Below are 20,894 nucleotides of genomic sequence, written 5' to 3'. Positions count from 1 at the left end.
ATTATCATCATCATCATAATTATTAAGATCCTATTTCCATTGTCATCGTCATCTTCTTTTTTGTAATTATTATCATATATTATCATCATACATATGGCTATTAAAATATAAATGAGTCTCTAACTACAAGTTAGAACCTTATAGCTTCATATAACTATAAGCTTTACTTATATCTACACAAGCATAGCTTTTATAGTTTGCAATTATAACTAGTTAAAAAGTTAAAAAGAAAAATAATACTAATAAAAATAAAAGTAAAAAAAGGAGTCACCTGGTTCAACCTGGGTCAAAGGGATTATGTTGTATTATGCTTTTAAATGAGACTCACAGTCGCACATCTCTGAGTCACTTGCGTGTGTAATAGTTTTTTAATAAGATACCTCAGGCTGTTCATCACCTGTTTTGTGTCTGGATTGTTCATTACATGCAAAGGTTTTTACTTCTGTTGCGGTGAAATTGGGCCATATATGCCCTATAAGCAAAACTGAACGTGACACTCCTGATTTAAGAGAAAGCTCACAAAATTCTTTTGCGAAGAACCACTCAGTTAGTTTTGCAGCACTTTTAATTGATGTCCAATGAAAAATATAATTTTCTAATTCTTTTGTTGAAAAAAAAACAACCAACAATTCAGATTCTTACTTTTCAAAAAGACATTCCTGCAAGAAACTTATTAGCCAATTTAATAGAAAAATTGATACTGCTTTACCACTCTCAAATATTTCGATGAAATATGATCAAGTAAGAGAGAAAAACACAAAAAAGCAGTCATGGTTTTACATAGCTTCCACAACATACTCATACTTAATACAGATAATCAGGCTAGACTGCAATATCTGTGACCAACATCTATACCAAAACAATAAACAGATGCAGACACATTTCATGGACTTTATCACATCTCCAAAAACCACTGTACATTATCACAAATCACTTTATTGCAACTTCCTCAAATATGGAAGCTAAACTGAGAATGTTTCTAATAAACAAGGGGGCTACTGTGTATAAAGAGGTACTGAAACTAGTAATTTTATTTCTGTAGTGGTGTTGCACACCAGACTGATATGACCTAAAGAATAGTTGGAGATAAGCAAGTCCATCAGACTTGAAATGCTGATGAATATTTAGGGAGAAATGGAACATGGGAGTGACTTTGGTGGATTTGGCCTTTTTCCAATTAATTGGCCTATTTGAAGTTGCAAAAACGAGCGTAACATTCAGCTAACAAATGGCTTGGATTCTAGAAAGCTCTCCCTTTACACTCTTTTTACTGACATCATGTTTACCTCCTCATAACAACTGAAGCATAAGTAAAAACAGGATGCAGAGAAATGACAAGTCTATACTGCATCTCATCATTTTTAGCTGCACGCATGTCAATCAGGGCAGAGCCTGAAACTCATTCAGCAATATACTTTACAATTTGCAAAATAAAAAAAAATAAAAAAAACACACACAACAAAAAGTAGCCCATTAATTCATTTTTCCTGACTTAAAGCAACAGTGCTTAGTGGAGCTCACATTGAAGGACACTGGCGAGCTGTATTTTAGGTCTGTTCCACAGTGAATTGCTCAGTAGCTTAAGGTACCTTAAATCCTCATGCTGTGTAATCTACACCTACACTTGGTCTCACTGTACAGAGACTTGTACAAAAAGTAGAGACCTTTTAAACAGTTTTGCAAAAATAAAAGAGGCTATAAATAGCACATTATTTTCTTTCATTCAAGTGGACCCTGCACGACTTACGGAATGACATACAGCATGTAAAGTAATGCGAATGCACCACAAAATGAAATGACACAGCATACAAGCTCACTTTAAATAAACGCCATATTGTACAGCATCAGATATGTCAAAGTGTGGTTGTGCTTGACACTGCAAGCATCAAATTGCCCTCATGGCACCTTGTACACCCATTAAAAAATGCAATGGAGATCACAGTTTAAGTGCATATTTAAATATTAGAGAACACACACACACACATACACGCACAGACACGTACTGCTCTTTCTGAGATCATAGACCTAGTCCAGGTTTACACTTTCAAGGAAGGCATGACATCAATACTGCATTTTGAGAAAAACATCCACAAGTCTATGGCTTACATGAGTCTACGGATTGTCTTATTCTGGGACCTGCTGAAGCTTTTTTTTTTTCTGTTCTTTTCACCAAACATATATGAGATCTTTGCCTTGCGCATAAAAAAAAATCGTATATTTCTCCAGAAAAAGGGAATAGAAAAATAAAATAGAATTGTAACTTCAAAATCTAAAATAAAACCGATTACACTCTCATGGTGTCTTTTAACTATGACGCTGGAGTCAGCAGACAGTCTGCTTAGCTTACATAGTTAAAGCAAAGCAGCTAGTCTTTCTAAAGGAAACTGTGACTTTTAAAGATCACCAATTAACATGGACTGTGCGCAGTGGTGCAGTGGGGAAATAAGGCTGGTCTGCAGTGGGGGCTGTGGGGGGAGTTGGGGTGGTCTCCTGTGCGTATCCCTGTGAGGTTTTTTCTCCTGCGGTCCAAAGATATGCTTATTTGGTGAACCGATCATCCAAAATTGTCCATAGATGTCCATGGATGCGAGGAGGGACATTACCCCGCCCCTTTCTCAATACCACATAATATAAGCTCCACCCTCCCTAGTACCCTAAACTGGATAGGATCAACCTAGTATACTTAAATCTCACTTAAGCTAAAAGGCAAGTAAGTGTATTTCTTAAAATGAGAGTAGTATCAGGGTACCTGTAGCTATAGGTACACACAGCCTGGTACACAGGCATGTTTTCAAAATAAAAGTCCTACATTTTCTTAGACTATACTATAAAATGCTTCATGTGTATTGGCACATATTCTGCTTCAAGGCAACATTAGACAACAATGTTAGAACGACAAAAAGCATAACCTCTTTTTGAAATATTCTTCGCAACCTAACAAGTACACCAGCACTCATTAAGTAGTTACACCACAGTTAAATAAAAATACAATAATGATAATATATATTTTAAAAAAAAGACACGTTTTGCAAAGATACAGTTGAAATGAGAGGAAATAACCTCATAACAGCTATCGTGGGTTGTAAACCGTACGAAAGTCTTGAGGTGAAACTGCTGTTCCCTGCCGAACAGAGCCTCAAGTCATCATAAAGTTAGTTTGCAGCTTGCTCCCTGTTGAGTAATGCAGTCGATGAGATGAACTTTCTGTTTCAGTGATTCATGACACTTTGCATGAGCAGGTGGTTTTCAAGTAGCAATTTCAGCAAATCAAAAACAGGTTTATTCTCTGGGTTGAAATGCTCCTCGTGGCAAAGACATTCCACTGATAGATGGGAGGAGGATGAGTGCGATAGATTTTCTTCACTGTGAAAATACTTGTGTGTGTGGAAGTGATGTTCCAGGATTATCTCATTATCTTTGGATGCCTCTGCTTAGTTGTTATTTACCACATACAGGCCACTGAGATGTAAACGTTTGCTAAAGAGCTTTTCAGAGTCTTTGAATTCCTTCTGTCAAGTAAAATATTAGACTGTGTTTATGTATATAAGTTAAAAATCCATGTATTTGGCTGGGCCTCATGTTTCATTGGTTCAGTGTTCTTCATGGTCTATTATCTTTGGCCAGTGAGTGCATCATCCAGTTGACCTTGGTCTTCCAGCTTTCCCGCAAGGCTTCGTTGAACTTTACTTTGAAGTTCTTCAGTGCCTCGTCCTCTGTTTTGCCCAGCGCTAAAGAGTCCTTTTAAAAACAAGAAACCACAGATTATTAACATTGTTGTTATTCTCCTCATAATCATTAACTGCTACATCATTACTGTGGCATACCTTTAGATACTGTATGTCTTTGAAGGACGTGAGTTCAGGTAGCCCCGCTGCCTTCATCATGGCAAAGAGGTTGACAAACAGCGTCCCGTTCCGACAGAGGATCTTATAGGCCCGCTCACAGTACTCCCTGAACCTGACAGCAAAGATGCAAAAACAAACACGTGTCATAGGTTAGCAGAACCCCAGAACAATCCATCCATCCTTTACTGCTTATCCAATTCAGGGTCACAAGGTGCCTGGTTCCTATGCCTGGGTACACAGTCTATTACAGGGCCAACACAGACAACACACAGAAAGGCTCCAACTGACTGGATTTAAACCCAACACCTTCTTGCTGTAAGAGGACAGTGCTAGCCACTGCACCCTTGTGCCACCGTCTATAACTATATGTATGTGAAATACCCTTAGAGTTACATGTTTTTATTGTACCTCTCAAATTTCTCACTGTTGTTTGTCCGTCCTTGCTGGATCACATGGACAAAGTCATACGTCAGGATAAAAGGCACGCGCTCCCTGTTGATCCCAAGTTTCCGCTTGAAGTTGCCCAGGAAGTGCCCAAAATCAATGTGGAACAGCTAAAAAGCAAAGTCTCACTTTAGTCACTACGTCTGAGTCTCTGAGGCAGTGAGTAAAAGACTCTGACTGACCTAAACAATTTGACTCCAACATGTCTCCCTAAATAATTATTAGAATATTACAAAGCAATTTTTTTTGACCAACTCCTACCAAAAAAATTACACATCAATGAGCAACATAATTTCGCGGCGATTCGAACGTGCAGTAAATCTTACCTGTCCAGTTTCCCTGATCATGATGTTGTCGTTGTGACGATCTCCAATGCCCAAGACGTAAGTAGCTACACAGTAGCCAGCGCACGACAGCGTGAACTCCTCTATCGCTTGATCAAGTTTGTCCCTGGTGACATAAAAGGTCACAGAAACAAGGAAGCAGAACGTGAGCGAGTTTTGTTCTTACAGCGCTTTCACACTTCTCTTATATTTCCTATATCAACATGCATTACACAAATGCAACCATGAAGCAGAGTGTCATCGGTGACAGAGCATATGAAATGTTCAAAGAGGAGTTCCTGTGGCTGATTAACGACTGATCGTCACATCCTTTCGCAGTCTAGACATGCAGAGGGTTCATTGTGTTTTTTATACTAATTTTCTCAGCTCCATTACAGGCGCTGCAGCATCCGGGCTAATTACCTTTCTGTTCTGTTGGGCCATCAGCCTGGCCACTCCAACGTGAAGTACAGAGGCTTATTCATTACTTCTTCAAGGAGCTTTTAGAATAGACAAGACCTTCAGACTGTCTGGCACCAAATAAAAATCTACTCTCATTTAATGCTGCTAAAGATGCAGCTGCCTGTGCACTTTGTGCTGCTCCTTCTGGTTTTAAAATGCTACAAAGAAAAAACACTTTTAAGCAAACAATTTAAGTAAAAAAAAAAACTACAAGCGGAAGCACTCTTTACTTTACTGCTCTTAAGAAGAGAAATATTTACATCAAACTACGCAAGTTTTCCTGAATAGGACTGGGCATGAGATGAAGGTTTGTGTGCCTTAAACACCCTTTTTTCATATGCTGAAGTCTTATTTTCTATCCTCCCCCTCCCCCTTCTTTTCCACATGAACAATAATGGATAATTGATCACAAAAAAATAATTATTTTACTTAAAAAATATCAATATCCATGTGTGGGTGAATATACGCGGCTACTTTGTGCTAAAATCAAGAGGAGTCGATGAAATGATGAGATGCCGCTTAGGAAAAATTCACATGATGTTATCGCGAATTTCAAATCGAAAAACTTCTTTCTTAACACTTGACAAGTCAGCGCTGTCCTAGGAGGACTTGGGGAAGTCCCCACAACAACCTGGGGGAGGTTTATGGGGGAAAAGGGTGCATATGCGGATTAGCTCACCCCACTCCTGCTCTGTGCCTTCTATGTGGTTTTATGTCATGTTTGGCTGTGTGTATAATGCACCTAATTTGCTATGCTTTTTGAGGTTAAATAGGGTCATCACCTCTACAGAGTGTCTACACCAAATAAGATGACAATCTGAGAGCGTCTGAGAGTTGCCATTGTGCCAGAGTTCATCGTACTCACTCGGGATTCTTCGATTTGAGCCAGTTAAGCAAGGCGTCCTTGTTGAAGGCAGCGGTAGCGGCGCTGTTGCTGCTGTTACGCTGGATGTTGGCAATTGTGTCAGAGTTCTTCACAACCTCGATGAGCCCCATTTTGTTCCCGGTCGACAGGCAGCCGTACGGGATCATCCTGTGTTTGCCGAGTCGAAAAATGAACAGCGTCAAGGCTGGTGGACAAGATTTCCCCGTGCACAAGAGGCAATTGCTGTAAGAACCAGCTCCTACCTGAGATCCAGACCTTCTTTCTTCCACAGATTCTCCATGAGCTGGATCATCTGCAGGGTCAGCATGTCTTGTCGAAGGTCTAAAGGTGACAAGGAGAAATTGATATATCTAATCCTAACTTTTCTCTAGCATGACTCGTTCCAAACCCACAGTTTTTATCTTCCCAGCAGATTTGAATTTGCAAACCAGCCCTTAAACTAAAACAGACACCTTGAAAATGTCATGTTCAACCTTCTTGTCTCTTACCATCTCCATTTTTGAAGATAATGCCCACCATGTCTCCTTCAACTGCGGGATTCTTGAACATCAGCCAGAGTGGCTTCATCTTGGAGTCCATAAATCTGCATCTATCAGTACTGCAACAGCAAAAATGCTCATGTTAATTTTCATCCTTGTACATATATTTTTGCTCAATAACTGATATCCCTTGTAAGCTGTTGTATGAAAAAGATTTTTTTATGTCTGGGACGACACTAACAATGCGCTCATATGTTTGTAGGAGGGAGAAATTAGAGTAAGTTGCTGTGATCCTGAATCAACCGAAGAATTAATTTCTCCGTGTACCACTTAAATGTTTTTTTTTTCTTTAATCAGTAAAGCCAGAAAAGGAGCCAAAGTGCCCTTTGCAAAATCCAATAAAGAGGACAATAATACATAAAACAATTATGCTCTCTTGTGTGCGTTTGCATTTGTGTGTTTGTCTGGGCCGCTAACCAGATCTCAGAGAGGATGATGCTCGGGTTGAGTGGTGACAGAAGGTCTGACAGGGCCTCCAGGTAGGACTCTTGTCTGATACACTGCTTCAGGTCCTCTGCTGTCACCTTCTGGGAGCCCAACTTGACAAAATCACTCAGGGCCTTCATTTTGCCCAGAGCCTCATTCTGAGTGTGTGAGAATTAAAACAGAGACTGAGAATCAGTTCAAAACACACAAGATCAAAGCGAAGGTGAGTAAGAATCAGGAGGTGATTACCTGTTTGGTTAAGAGCTTGATGTGATGGATATTTCCCCTGCAGTAGGCCTCCAGAATCAGGCCAAAGCGCAAACCCACAGATGCCACATGAGTCTCTGACCTACAATAGACACAAATCTCCAGTCAAACAAAAAGCTGACTCGATGTTGTTTTTCTTTCTGCTCCCTTTTTTCTAGCTAGCTTGTATTTTTTAAAGCTAGCCCCTTCTCACTCACCTGAGATGCCAAAACAGAAAATGTCCGATCCTCCTGTTGGACAGTGCGCGTTCTAACAAGAAAGTGGTAAGGTCACAGTCCAGGTAGGACTCGTACTTCAGGACCTGGACCAGCTGGATTAGGTAATGAAGCAGCTCATCATCACTGTGTGCAGAGAAATGTGGCTTATGCGGTTAACAGTCACAGCACAGCATGCCTGGCACTGTAAGCTTCTGAAACAGATGTGTGTGTACCTGAGCTTTCTGAGGCATCTGATAGTGAAAGAACGAACCGCTGGGTCGGGAAAACTGTAGTCTAAGAGCTCCAAGGCGTGAATGGCAGGGAGGTCTGGCCAGTTCCTCAGTAAATTCACCATCTGAGGAGAATCCAATAATTATTTTCTGACATGATGAGAAAAATCAAGGAGATTTTGACAATTTGAAGATTAAAGCAGGCTGCTGATGTTAATTTACAACTCGATATTTCTTTCTTTCTTTCTCACTGTTAAAACATTCCTTAGCTTTGAAGCTCCAAAAACCTGTAAAGTCACATATTTTCTTGCTCTTGTCACAACAAAGGTTTACTGCAAGACCTCTGTGGTTGGTAAATATTAGCAACATAATATTATAAATAAATATTATATTACATAGATCATAGCTCATGGTTGCCTGTTTTCTATAGATAGAACTTTATTTTGAAAATGTAAAAGAATAAAGTACAGCTGACATACATGGACATTTGCTAAAACAAAATAAAACACCCAATATAAACTATTAGTTGTCTGTATATAAGAAACTAAGAATACATACTCATATGGATATGTGTAACTGTAAAGAATTATAGACCCTTCACTCACACACACACACACACACACACACACACACACACACACACACACACTTATCTACACTACATAGTATTTATCCCAGTTTTACTGCACTCTACAGACGTCTCCAGATCGACTTCCAGACATCAGTGAAAAACACAAATAATAAATAACGCTTTACTCGTACCTGAACTACATCCTCACGCTTATTCCACTTGGTGATGAGGAGGAGCTTGGACAGACTTTCAGGATAATGATCGCGGACTTCGGTGCGGAGCTTCCACAGGAGCTCTTTCTCGTCCTCAAAAAACTCAGTGTAGTTTTTGTTGTCCATGATTTCCTTGAGCTTAAAGTACTACAGAGAGCACACAAAGTTATTAAATTTTCTGCTTTAAAAACAAAACAAAAATTGTAACTATGTAAAATTTGCCACATGTGAGTCCTACCTCTTCCTTATTGGCTAAACTTAGATCACCGTTCCTCTCCATGTCACATATCTGAAAACACATGAGGATTATTGCTCGGACTGACTGTCATCAAACAAAGATCCAAATATGTACTTCAGCCTCAATGACACAATAATTCTGTGTAAAATTCAAATGAAATACATAAAATCAAAGGTTTACTTATTCTAATAATGAATCATTAAGGAAAATGTTTTTTGGTATAAACTGAATGTATACAAATCCTATAAATTTCATTTGACTAGATTCCATTAAATTTGATAAAATTTCTTACATATAATCATGTTAGTTAACATTTCTTTTGACTGTAACTGTTTTGTGTAGTCTTTTGGGAGATGGTACCTTTTCAAGTGGAGGGTAGTAGAGGGGGTGTGGCCGGATGTTGGGAAAATGAATAAGAAGCTCAGCGGCGCTGTCCACGTTAGGGTTCTTCTCAACAGTTCCCATCGGGTTCAGCAGGTCACTTTTGTCATCTGTGATAAAAATATCATATATGAAATGATGAAATGTTCCATTTGGTGGAATCTTCTGCCCGCTCAGTTTTTAGTCTTTCGTCTAAGAAAACCACTCCCCCCCCCAGCAAACAAGTACTTCAGCATCTGCAAATAGGCTATCTTATTGCATCATAAAACACAAAATGTGTCACTATGTGTGATTTGGGTGGCAAGACATGTCACTCCAGGCATTTCAGAAGCTCTCTGCGTGCTTCAAAGTGTTGTGGAGGAGGTGTTTTTTTTATTTTTTGAAGAGGAGGAAAATGTAAGAAGAGGCAAGGCTGAAAAGTACCAGGAACAGACGGCCATGTGGATAAGTGGAACTCCCCAGTCTTCAGCTGGTCCTTGTAGTCAAACACCATGGTGTTCACCCAGGCTATTGGACAATCCTGAAAAGACAGAGAAACTTTATTGTTTCACTTCACACACCATCTGCAAGCTTGAGGATCCTGGAAATGGTTTAAAACTGAGTCAGAGAATATAAAAGATGTACAGAGGAAAACTAACCTACATAGCTTGCAGCCTGAGCTGAATTATGTTTCCTCAGTTGTAATAAAATCATGTGCAATACTTGGGCAATAAAAATCTTTTATATTTCAAGCTCTTTTCCTCTCTGAAGATAAAAACATCTGAGTGGGAAATCTTTTTTTTTTTTGCATCATAAAAAATTTAAATCAAGATTCTCTAAAGGCAAAGCTTTTTTATTCTTTAATCTAAAATGCTTTGAATAATTAACCATCTCCTGCCCAACATGTGCTTTATTTTAAAGATTCACTTGAATTCAAAACTTTAATATTCTAATTGCAATAAACACTCTGAACCTTGATTGCGGTATATTTAATTTAATTCACCGTTAGACTTACAACCCCCTCCAAAAACATGACAATAAAACGTTAGGAGAGTGATTTGTTTGTATTTCTAACTTCTAAAGTTGTCTATAAAGGGAATTTGGGTTCCAGGAAATCAGTAGAAAAACAACTTCCATTATTTCAATGTGTTAAAAACAACAAAAACACAGTTAACACATTCAAGTTTTTAAAAAAAAGAAGAAAAAAAGGCGGTGCACATAAACAAGAGCGGCTAAAATAGCTCAACTTCCGCCTGCCTTTCTGCCGTCTGGCTGCAGGACTTCTCTTCCAGGCAAACGAAGAGAGAAGTGGCTCAGAAAGCAGAAGTGGTCTCGATGGCCATAAAATACACCTGGGCTACATGTTTGGGAGGTCTGCACAAACTCGAGCGCACAGCTGCTTTGTCGCTTCAAAACACAAGATACTGCGACCACAGCCACAAAAAAAAGGGGAATTTGTTGTTCTTGTTCACTGTACCTTTCCTTGTATACAGGGGAGGTTTGTGGAGTCTCTTTCAAATGTGGTATTTGAGTGTACTGCCACCACTGTAGCAGCTGTGCACCATCCGGAACAGGACATATTTTATATTTATTTATTTGACATAAAAGGAGCTGCTGCAAGAAGCTGCTGAAGCCCTTTAATCCAACTTGCTTATAGTTAAAGTAACATATTCCATTTTGCATGCATTAATAAAATGAGAGGTAAAGCTTTTAAACAGATTAAACCGCTGATTAAATCAGTTTCATCTTTAAATCGCATCTTCAAATCGCTTAATTTGTTTGCTAATAACATGCCGAGTGGAGTTTTTTTTAACAAACATTTGTCATTTTGACCATAAACAGAAATGTGCATGGCACCAGTGTCAATTAATTAATTTTATCAAAAGTATGTTTTTTCCCCTCAGGTTAAAAGTTTAAAAAGCTCTCTATGCTGGAAAATTCTTGATATATAGAAAAGAAAAGGATACATTCTCTTAAATTACAAATAATTAGTAGCTGCTCATGAATTTCTGTGAGTTGAATGACTGATTCAGCGCTTAATATAATAAATGTTTTAAAGATAATCGGTGCATTAATGTCAGATCAGGTGTTATTGTCATTAGTATCTACATTTTGTGCTTTTTTAAACTATATTTTTCGGCCTATTTTGGGAAGACACACTGTAACTGGATTCTGGGCAGATTTGAACCCTTTGCATTAGCCGAACAAAATACAGGTGGCCTCCTGAACCCAGTGAGCTAAACCAGCGTTCAGTTCCTGACTGCATTTTGGCAAAAAAATTACTCTTTCATTGTGTGTTTGCCTCGCAGACCTTCAGGTGTCCTGATCAGCCTTAATTTTCCAGTTTAACAATTACACTGAAGTGTCGCCCTGGTATCACATACTTCATAGTCAATAGTAATTATTTTTAATGATGTAGCTGCAGATAAACAATTATGTGATTATCTTAGTGTTGAACCACTAGCTTAAACCACAAATTATTATGATTTTTGTTTGTTTAGGAATAAAACTTCATCATAAGCGGTAAAGCTTTGTGCAAACGATTACAATGCTTTTTATATTACCACCATTATTAATATGTGCTCCACTCTTCAAAATGAATTTTTTGCATGCTTTGCCAGTCATGTATAAATGTATGCAAAGCTATATATAAAGGCTGTCTGTCATGCATAATGTTGTAGGCGTACCTGTGTCTTTGTGTGCAGTGAGGTTTTTTGTTTCATATATATATATATCTATATATATATATATATGTATCCTGTGTTGCGTTTGTTTGCCTAAAAAAAGACTTTCAAATGCATTAAAAAGAAGCATAAAAATGAAGACTCTGCTATCCACAGACATGACTGATAATTATCCACCTTTTGGTGCTTATACATCAGTGAGAAGTAGGTCTTTAATCCTGAGTTTGATATATATCTTTAAAAAAAATGTAGCCATTTGCGTGGCCCATTAGTGCACTCCTTCACTCATTCAGTTTTTGTCATAATGCGATATACTAGCAAAGAGTCAATCAAAGAGAGCGTCTGTCTTCTGCCGCAGCCTTGACAGCAGAATAAACCTTTAAAAATGCAGCTGAACAATTGTTAAAACAACTAGAAGGGGTGCAGGTGTAAATCCAACTACATGGATTTAACGTGTGCACTTTTCTTGTGCCTTTCTCTTCGTTGGCTTTTCTGAATTGGTGCTTGTTAATCAAAAAAATGTTGCAAAGCCCTGCTGTAGATAAAATTGCTTTGTAATGTCTTAATCCCCCTCCCCCTCTAAGCTGTCAGTGAGCAAGTAAATTTAGAAGGTAAAACGCTCAGTGTATATATGTGTGTGTGTGTGAAAGAGATGGCGGCTGTGAAGATGAATTTAGAATTCCTTGAAAATGTTAGCCAATTCCTTCCTTCCTTGGACCGATGTGCAGATAAAAGGGCTGAAGCGGATGAAGTGTTAACCACAGCCTTGCCACTAAGCACACTTGCACAACCCAACGCAGCAGAAACAACAGACCCACACAGAAGCTACACGCACTACACACTAGAGAGGAAACAGATCTGTTTGTGCTTGCGAACAAATTCACACCACCAGCCCAAAACACTGGCCTGCTCAATTGAACGAGTAGTACGCTGAGACCCCAAAAACACCACGAGTTATTGACACACTCACCGCTTTCTTGTTCTTCTTTTTGGTGCCGCGGGGCTTCTTGGTCTTTTCGATGACGCCGTAGAGCGCGAAACACAGGCGGCTCATGCGGGGCAGGTCGGCCACATTTATGTCAAACTCCAGCTTCTGATTCCACAGCGGCTCGGAGCTCACTGTCACCTCCGAGCTCGTCACCACCTTACAGAGCAGCTCGCTGCCATGGAACAGACCAGCCTGCACTACAAGCTGCAGGGGAACCACAGATACACAGTAGTGATTAGATGGAGGCAAGACATGTGGTTTGGAAGCCGAAGACTTTAGCACTTTAGTGTGAAGGTGATTGTTTGTGGAAGATTTACAGACTTCACGAGATGATTCAGAGTTTCCTGTGTAATTCGAGCTATGAGTCAAACAGTTTACACGTTCGTAAGCGCAAACAGGTCTCCGTGCAGAGTCAGACACAAATGAAAAAACAACCGCCAGAGTCGTAATTTAATACTGCACGACCATTAAGCTCCTGCCTTTCGCCAAATCAAGATAGTCCGAATTAACATTTATAAAATATATGAGCTGATTTCCCCTCTTCCCTCCAGGGGTTGTGTTTTCAAACCTCTGCCTGCCATCCACAAACATGACTGATAATTATGCGGCAGGAAAAATTAGTCATGAGTCATGATGCTCTAAGGCAGCAGCACCCAGGAGTGCACTTGCACTTAATAACCCATCCAAACAGTAATGTAGTTAGTTATGAAACAGAATTACAAAGACAGACACACATTAACAGAGTTCCCACTCTTTCTTTCACTCTTTCTTCTGACACGGAAGGGTGAGCATGGAGTATCAGCGGATGTTTCCACATCCTTTGGCTGTTCTCGTACGCTCACTGACAGTTGTCAAATTTTGAGATAGGTCAGGAGCCCGTCTGCAATAGTAACATGCAACGCCTTCAAAAAAAGAAGTGCATTTGAAAGCGAAAGAGGGAGAGCATGTAGTCTGTCTTTTTTCTTAGAATCTAGGCCTCAGAATGAGACGTAAAAACCAGATAGACACTCCCCACTTCCTGTTTTGAAGTTTTAACCAACCGCCTTGATGAATTATGGGAAATGTGTGGTCTGTACCATGTGACCCCCCCTTGTCATTTACATGTCAGCCCCGCTGTTCCTACAACTGAAATTGAGATATTGGTAAACAAGTGAATGCCACATTTCATTGAGCAGCAAAGTGAGAGAAAACCCACGCAAAACCACACCGACCTTCATTCCCTCGTCTGCATTGACTCGTTTGCCTTGCACCAGGTGAATGTGGAAAGGCTCATTGATGGACCACAGAGAGGAGGTGTTTTGCTGTGGGAAGAAGTCAGAGGAAAAAAGGGAATTAATTTTCTCACTGCCTTGCAGTCACACAGTTGCTCCAATTTCCTGTTTGGCAACAATTCAAAAAAAAGAAAAGAAGGTAGACGCAAAGTAACATCTACTTTCAAAAGAAAGTTTAAAAAAGGGGGGGGGGAAGCAACTTTCTAACTGAAGAAAACTGACAAAAGATTTTTAGCTGCTTATCTGACGAGCTTCAGATAAAAGTTTCAAAAGATTACAAAACGATGGTTTTTATTATGCTAAAGCAGTTCCAACGTACGCTGCATGAGCAACTATAGCAAATGAAAGACAAGCCGTCAGATGTAAATTATCTACACCGAGCTGCGTGGCTTACTTCAAGTGTGCCAAAGTCCGCAGGCTAGTCGAGTAACAACTGCGAGAAAAGAGGAAAGGAAAAAAAAGAACATGTGCTCCTCTTTTAATGAACGACAGCTACCGCCTGACCTCTTACCTTCTTCAGTGGCAGAGGAGGAGGTCTGGATAAGGAGCGACTCTTGTACACCTGGCTGCACATTCTGCCCTGCTCCTCCTGATATTTGGTGATGGTGGAGTAGTGCACCATGGTGAGGTGGGGGTTCTGGCCATTTCTCAAGCACGAGAAGATGTACTGAGGAGAGAGACAACAGAAGATTTACTGGCACAGCCATCAGTCAGTTCACCCACAGATATTTCCCAGTGTTCTGATAGCGCTGGTTAGCTCCTGAAGGCTGTTCATTTGCTGTAGGTTAATGCAGCTCAAATCTCATTATGTGTGGATGGATGCAGTTCCTTTCTGCAGGGCTGCTATACAGATATGAGTCACCCCTGCAGGTAGTTGGAGTTTCAAAATCAACAGTGGAGTCTCCGGCCACCAAAATCTTGACTTAGCCTACTCCTAACTGACAGTCATTTCAGTTATTATGGACCCACCTGCACAGGCTGAACGCAGACAAACGACACTAAACAGAAACTCGCAGCATTCACAGAGAAAACAACAGTTTGTCTAGAATATAGAGAATGTAATTCACAGTTTCAACAAAGATCAGCAGAAAAAGTCCAACTTTTCACAGTTCGATTTTCAGTTTGTGAATAAATAGATAAACCTTCATCTTAAAGGCGCTGTGGGTAATTATGTCAGAGCGCATGTGTATTTTTTTTTTAAAGACGGACGCTGATATGAAATAAATTAGGTAGAACAGTTCATACTGAGTCTAGCATATATCCACAGGACGAGGAGGATAAAGGCCCCTAGTTGCCCTCTGAAACACTTCTTTGTGGCAAAACAGAAAAAAATGACATCTGTGGTGATTATTTGTTAGCACGCTTTTATGCCTCCCTGCAACATGTCTAGAAGCAAAATACAAAAGCTATCATGGCAGAAAATGAGCCTGAAAGAAAACTGGACTCTTGGGAATTATCATCCAACAAACACAAAAACCCAGAATAAAAATTAGACAAACCTACACAGGATTTGCCTCAAAGCCACAACACGAACATTCATTTTTTTAACATCACAGTTGTATTGCAACACTTACAATGTATAAAAATGGGACTGAGTCATTAAACCAACAAAACCAACTGTGAAGAAAGGGAAATAATTAAAGTGATAAAGTAAAAAAAATGTAAATATGCTGCATTTTCACACAATTTTCTGCTCCAAGAGTTTATTTTATTCGATTAACTCACTTTGAACTGACACAGTGGGTGTTTCCCATAGATGAAATCCCATCTCCCGTTGACCTGTAAGGTGTAGTCTTCAGGTTCCTGTCGCATTAAGCGGAAAACGGTAGCCTTCTTCTTCAGAGCGCTCTTCATCAGAGCCAAGGGTTGGTCATGAGGGTCCTGCTGTAGCATGAAGCTTTCCTGTAAGAGCAACAGATGACATCATTCAAATAAAGAGTCCTGCTTTACAGAAAATCATAAAATTTCTGCTTGTTCCTGAGTGTTGTTTTGAAGGTAGTGTTTATGGTGTGGGAGGGGGTTTTCCAAAGGTGATCACATTTACTTAAAATCACCTCCACAATGTGTCTGCACAAGGTGGAACCACAGTTTTTCCAATCAAAGCTACTTTGCTTTTTGCGGGGTTCCCTGCTGCCCCATCATACCAGAACATTAGATTTGATTAGTTTGAACAACTGGACTGTATGACTCATGACAACTTAAAAAAACCAACAACTGATGAACTCACATCAGAAGCCTCAAACTTGACATTAATGAAGATCTTCTTGATGTTTTTTGACTTGAGGCTCTGCGGCAGGGAACAGCATGGCTCCAGTTCACATGGGAAGCTGTACTCCATCCACTTCTGCCAGGGCAGACTCTGTCGATCTTGAGCCTTTTCTTCGCAAAACACCCTCATCTTGGTCCGAAACTCATTTACCTCGTCATTCTTCTGAGCTTCAAACTCATGCAGACCTGGAAAGTTGGTTAAAAAGTAAGAGGAGAACTTAGCTTCACATTTAATTAACTGAAACACGAAAAACTTTCAGATGAATAAAGAAAACACAGAAAAGAAATTATGCCATCAGAATAGCAAATTTTCACTGACTAAATCTATAAGAAACGTAGGCTAAAAATGTAACAATGCCATTAGCTAAGTTTAGCTTTAAGTTTGTATATTTGAAAACCTTATCCCTGAATTTTTCAAAAGTTAATTACACTTAAAATATAAGTGGAATCATATTATAACTATCTAAAGAAAATTATCATTACACTCATAATATATTCAGAATACATGAGAATATAGGGGGGTTTTGCTAAACAAATAAATTAGCTTTAGCTAGTTAGCCTAGCCGAGCCCTACTTTTTCAGGTTAGCTACATTAGCTTATAGTATGGAGTGTAATTAATGCAATTTCAACAGTACATATCTTTTTCTTTAACAAAGAAATGCTGCTCAAGCTAATGAAAAAAAATATGTCAGCAGATAAATTGTAAAAAATAAATGTGTAAAATTACAGAAAAATTTTTTGTAGCTCATTGCCTAAACTGTTCTGTAATTATAAAACAGAAATCTTTGGTTAATTCACAGAATCATTATTTTTAATTACTGTGGACCTACTGTAAAAACCAGAAGTTTCTACAACAGTGAAAAAACAAGAAGGCTTCCATCATTTAATGATTACTTTTGTGTAATATGAACGGCAATGGCTGTAAAACCTATATCTCAAATTTAAACCTTCACATTTTTCAAAGCTGTGAAGCGGGCCAGTTTAACTCTCTGCTGGTCAGATTTTGGCCCCTAGGCTTTACATTTGACATTCTTGGCTCTTAGCTAGCCAGCAACCTGCTTTACTTAGGGGTTAGGGTTAGGGTTAAGAAAAAAGATTAGCATCGTTGATACACGGTAACTCAGAAAGAAAATGCTTTTTTGTTAATAGTTCCTTCTTTTAAGCAAAGTGTTATTCTGCTAACTTTCTAGTCTCCTCAAAATAAGAATACTTTTGTTCCAATCAGCATTTTAACTCTAACCAAGGCTTCAAAACTACAACCACAGCAACTTTTCATCAGTTCTCATGCTGTAAGTGTGCTGTGGCGCTTATTGCAGGGGTCTGGATCAACAACTGAGTAAAAGAAGACATTTTTGTGGCACTAAAAACATAACAGAGCCACAGTAATGGTGACGAGTGGATGAGATCAAAGCTGCTGTGCAAACTTTAAGACATTATCAGGATGAGTGTTGCAAGTCAGAAACTCATTTCATTTCTCTTTTTTTTAAATGCATACAGTCACTTGTTCTGTCTGACTCTCTGAGAAATCTAGTAGACTGGGCAGCAATTCAGGGGACTCAAGCCAGACTGGAATATCTCTATTGCTTAATGACAAGAACTCTTCTCTGTAATCATTACTGGAGACTGATTTAATTTCATAGAACAGTACCACAAACCCTTAAAAACAAACAACAACAAAAAAAACCCCTCTATAGACACTGCAGAGGCCCACCTTTGCCAATTAACAGGCTAATTTGGGCGTTGGTGAGTTTCTCCACCCGGTCGCCCTCCCTCGCCACCAGCCTCAGGACGCACATGAAGGGCCGCACATCACTTATGCGCCTCGATTCTTCCTCCAGTTCTTCCCTTTCCGCCGTCTCGTTGATGCAGGTGAAGACGTATCCATCAGGATCGCCGAGTCCACAGAACAGGGCCTCACTTCTCGCATTTTTCCAAACCATCTGAAATAAGAGACAAGAGTGATAAATGAACACGAGAGCCCCGGTGTTGATGACCTGCAATGCCCAGTGTTCATCCAAAAAAAGCCAAGACTGTCCAGTTACTGTTTTCAAAAGTAAAACAAAAGCAAATGATCCTCTGATTAATCTAATGAGCTGAAATAAAGCAAGAAAATCATTGTTTCTAAAGCTTTCCTAAAATTCCTAGTGAATTAGCAGTGACTGGAGGGCCATTTCATCTTTTAATCATCCTAACAGCTTCCATGAGCATCATTACCTAACGCAGCTAAATCAAACAGCCCGAAGTGGCAGAAGTGTTGGCCCGTTCAGCGGCACGTTCACATTTTAACAGCAGATCTGCTTCGGCAGAGTGCTGGCTGTGTTTCCCGGGGAGGAAAGCTGCAAGCTCCCTCTCTGACGGAAGCATCAGAACCGGGGAGCATTGTCTGAGCGGGGGCTGCGTTTTAATTAGTTTAATGTCTGACGAAAACATTAAGTCAACCAATTTGTTTAAAAGCGTATTATTGTGACTGACAACAAGATTTTGCAGAGTCTGAGCGTCTGAGCTGTTATGCTGCAGTCAATCAATTACAGTCTCCTGGAAATACAGTGCTCTCTAATAATAGACGCAACGTGTGATTACATTACACATCACGTATCAGTGAGGAGTTGAGGTTTCAGAGACCCTTTTAAAAGCAGTTGCTGATGAATGTGAGCGTGGGGTTGGGGTTGGAGGGACGCTGTACCTTTTTGATGTTTTTGATGGTGTCGTTTCGAGACACGGGGAATTTGAGGAAGATCCCAGTAGGCAGCAGGAAGTCCATGTTGATCGCCTGGTCCCCCTCCTTCTCCCACTCCTCCTGCATCCCATACTTCCCTGGGGGCATGGTGACGGCCTCTCATTTACTGCCAGCTCCTCTGCTGCTCACCAGAACACGAGCCGGCTGTTCACACACAGAGCAAGCACAGCCGGGGTTAATATGTCCACTATTAACAAGTGTCCCTGCATGAGCTGTATGCTGTTTGTTCCTAAAACACTGGGTAATGCATCTTTAAGAGGTTGTAGCTAGAAAAGGAAGAGGATGTGCAGGTTGTGAATAACGTGAATGAATGGTAGCTTATTGAAGGGCCTGGCCTGCACCTGATCCCCTTCCTCCTGATGGTGATATAAGAGCACACAGATATAGATTTTTTTTTTTTTTTTAAAAAGAAGATTAAGACGACCTGAGTGCTTCTATCACTTTTACCACGTGCAGTTTTGCTTTTTATGATCTGTCAGAAGGAAATATTCAAGGGTCAAATAAGGTGAAACGGCGCTTAAAGAAACTTCAGCTTTCTGGTACATCTGCTGAATAAAATGCAAATCAGAAAAATGGAAATGTGCTTCTGCTTCCCGCAAATGTAACGAAGTGTGTGTGCAACGAGAACAAGTAGGGTTTGCAGCGTAAAGTAATTCTACACTATTGATTTTTTTTGGTAAGAGGAAACTTGCGCTGTGTGCGCTGCATGTGAATAACAGATGTAGGCTGACTTGTGCCCACAGCCTAAACAATAATAAATAAATAAATGTTAAGCTTTTAAAATGAAGCTCACAGGACCGGATGGATGTCAGATACGCTGTGATATATCTGTATATTTTGAAATGAAAGGCTAGAATGGAAATAAAAAAGATACGGCGCATCCAATCCGACACGCAAACGTGACGCTGCGCCGTTGTCAGTAAAACTTGTGTCATGGCGAAAGCCTTGCCAACCTGTTAGCGCACACACTTGCCTGTCAGCTCTACAACCCCGTCATCTCTTCATGGCTTTCCCCCTCGTTTCCCCCCGTCTTCTTCTTCTTGTTGTTGTTTTTTTTTTTTTTATCGCAGTGAAGATGGAGGATGGAACATCACGGAGACGTGGGTCGCTCGGATCCGGCGGCTGCAGGATCTATCCGTAAGGAAGAGATGAGCAGGGTGAGGTGCTGTAAATCCGAGCGCTCGTACGGCTCCTGTGAAGCAGTGGAGTGCCTCCCTGCCTCGGTGCTGTGCGCTGTCAGTCAGTCAGGCGCTGATGTTGCGCTGACCCTGACGGATGAGCGGCTGCGCGCTGCCTCACCAGCTCTCTATCTCTCTCTCTCTCTCTGTGCGCGGGCCAAGGGACCGTCCGCCAAAAGTTTGCACGAAGTGAAAGTACACCCCTCTCTCCACCTCCCGCCCTCCTCCTGTCCTAGGTGATGTGTGTAGGAGACTTAAAAAAAATCTTTTAAGCTAAAGAATGAAACAATTAGCTAAAACCAATTTATAAGAATTTAAGTAGAAGCCGAATTAGTCACAAGCAGGTATAAGGGCATGTTTGGTGTCTGAAAAGTGAGTCACTTTCTGGAACTTTCATGCTATTAAAGCTGATTTATTTTCCGTATACAGGCAGCAGCAGGGGAGCACCTGCGTGAGTAAAAGCCTGTGATGAAAGAGATGTTTAATATTTCTCTCGATGTTAAATGGGAGGAGGACTCACTGCGTCACCGAGTCGATGGGAAACTATTATTACTTTTATTTTGGAGCAAACATATATATATATATATATATATATATATATATATATATATATACACATATTTGCTGTCTGCAGTGGCGCGTTGTCACACGTGACTACAAAGGCAACGTGGGATTTGGAACCTGGCTATAGTGGTGGAAATCTTTCAAAGCAATACCACAATGTGGATCCACAAAATGATTTCCCCCCCCCCGTCCTGGGGAAATAT

The 20,894-nt window shown here is 40.1% G+C and overlaps 1 protein-coding gene across 1 annotated transcript; it reads right to left on the bottom strand.

Moving 5' to 3' along the window:
* Window positions 1-666: 666 nt before the first annotated feature.
* Window positions 667-20,284, bottom strand: pik3cd (phosphatidylinositol-4,5-bisphosphate 3-kinase, catalytic subunit delta). Its single transcript, XM_003444907.5, has 23 exons — window positions 19,923-20,284; window positions 18,896-19,093; window positions 17,924-18,152; window positions 16,171-16,397; window positions 15,669-15,845; window positions 14,455-14,610; window positions 13,884-13,973; window positions 12,655-12,876; window positions 9,445-9,541; window positions 9,001-9,131; window positions 8,641-8,691; window positions 8,382-8,549; window positions 7,623-7,744; window positions 7,390-7,533; window positions 7,175-7,274; window positions 6,917-7,083; window positions 6,449-6,558; window positions 6,203-6,281; window positions 5,940-6,107; window positions 4,616-4,739; window positions 4,254-4,399; window positions 3,825-3,957; window positions 667-3,738 (listed from the first exon to the last, which is right to left on the bottom strand). The coding sequence occupies exons 2-23, from the start codon at window positions 19,034-19,036 to the stop codon at window positions 3,601-3,603; spliced, it is 3,120 nt and encodes a 1,039-aa protein (XP_003444955.1). The 5' UTR covers window positions 19,037-19,093; window positions 19,923-20,284; the 3' UTR covers window positions 667-3,600.
* Window positions 20,285-20,894: the final 610 nt, after the last annotated feature.

This window comes from Oreochromis niloticus, linkage group LG20 (genome assembly GCF_001858045.2).
Source record: "Oreochromis niloticus isolate F11D_XX linkage group LG20, O_niloticus_UMD_NMBU, whole genome shotgun sequence".
NCBI classification, from domain to species: domain Eukaryota; kingdom Metazoa; phylum Chordata; class Actinopteri; order Cichliformes; family Cichlidae; genus Oreochromis; species Oreochromis niloticus.
The sequence above is the reverse complement of the archived record's forward strand: the minus strand, read 5'-3'. Positions and strand labels throughout refer to the sequence as shown.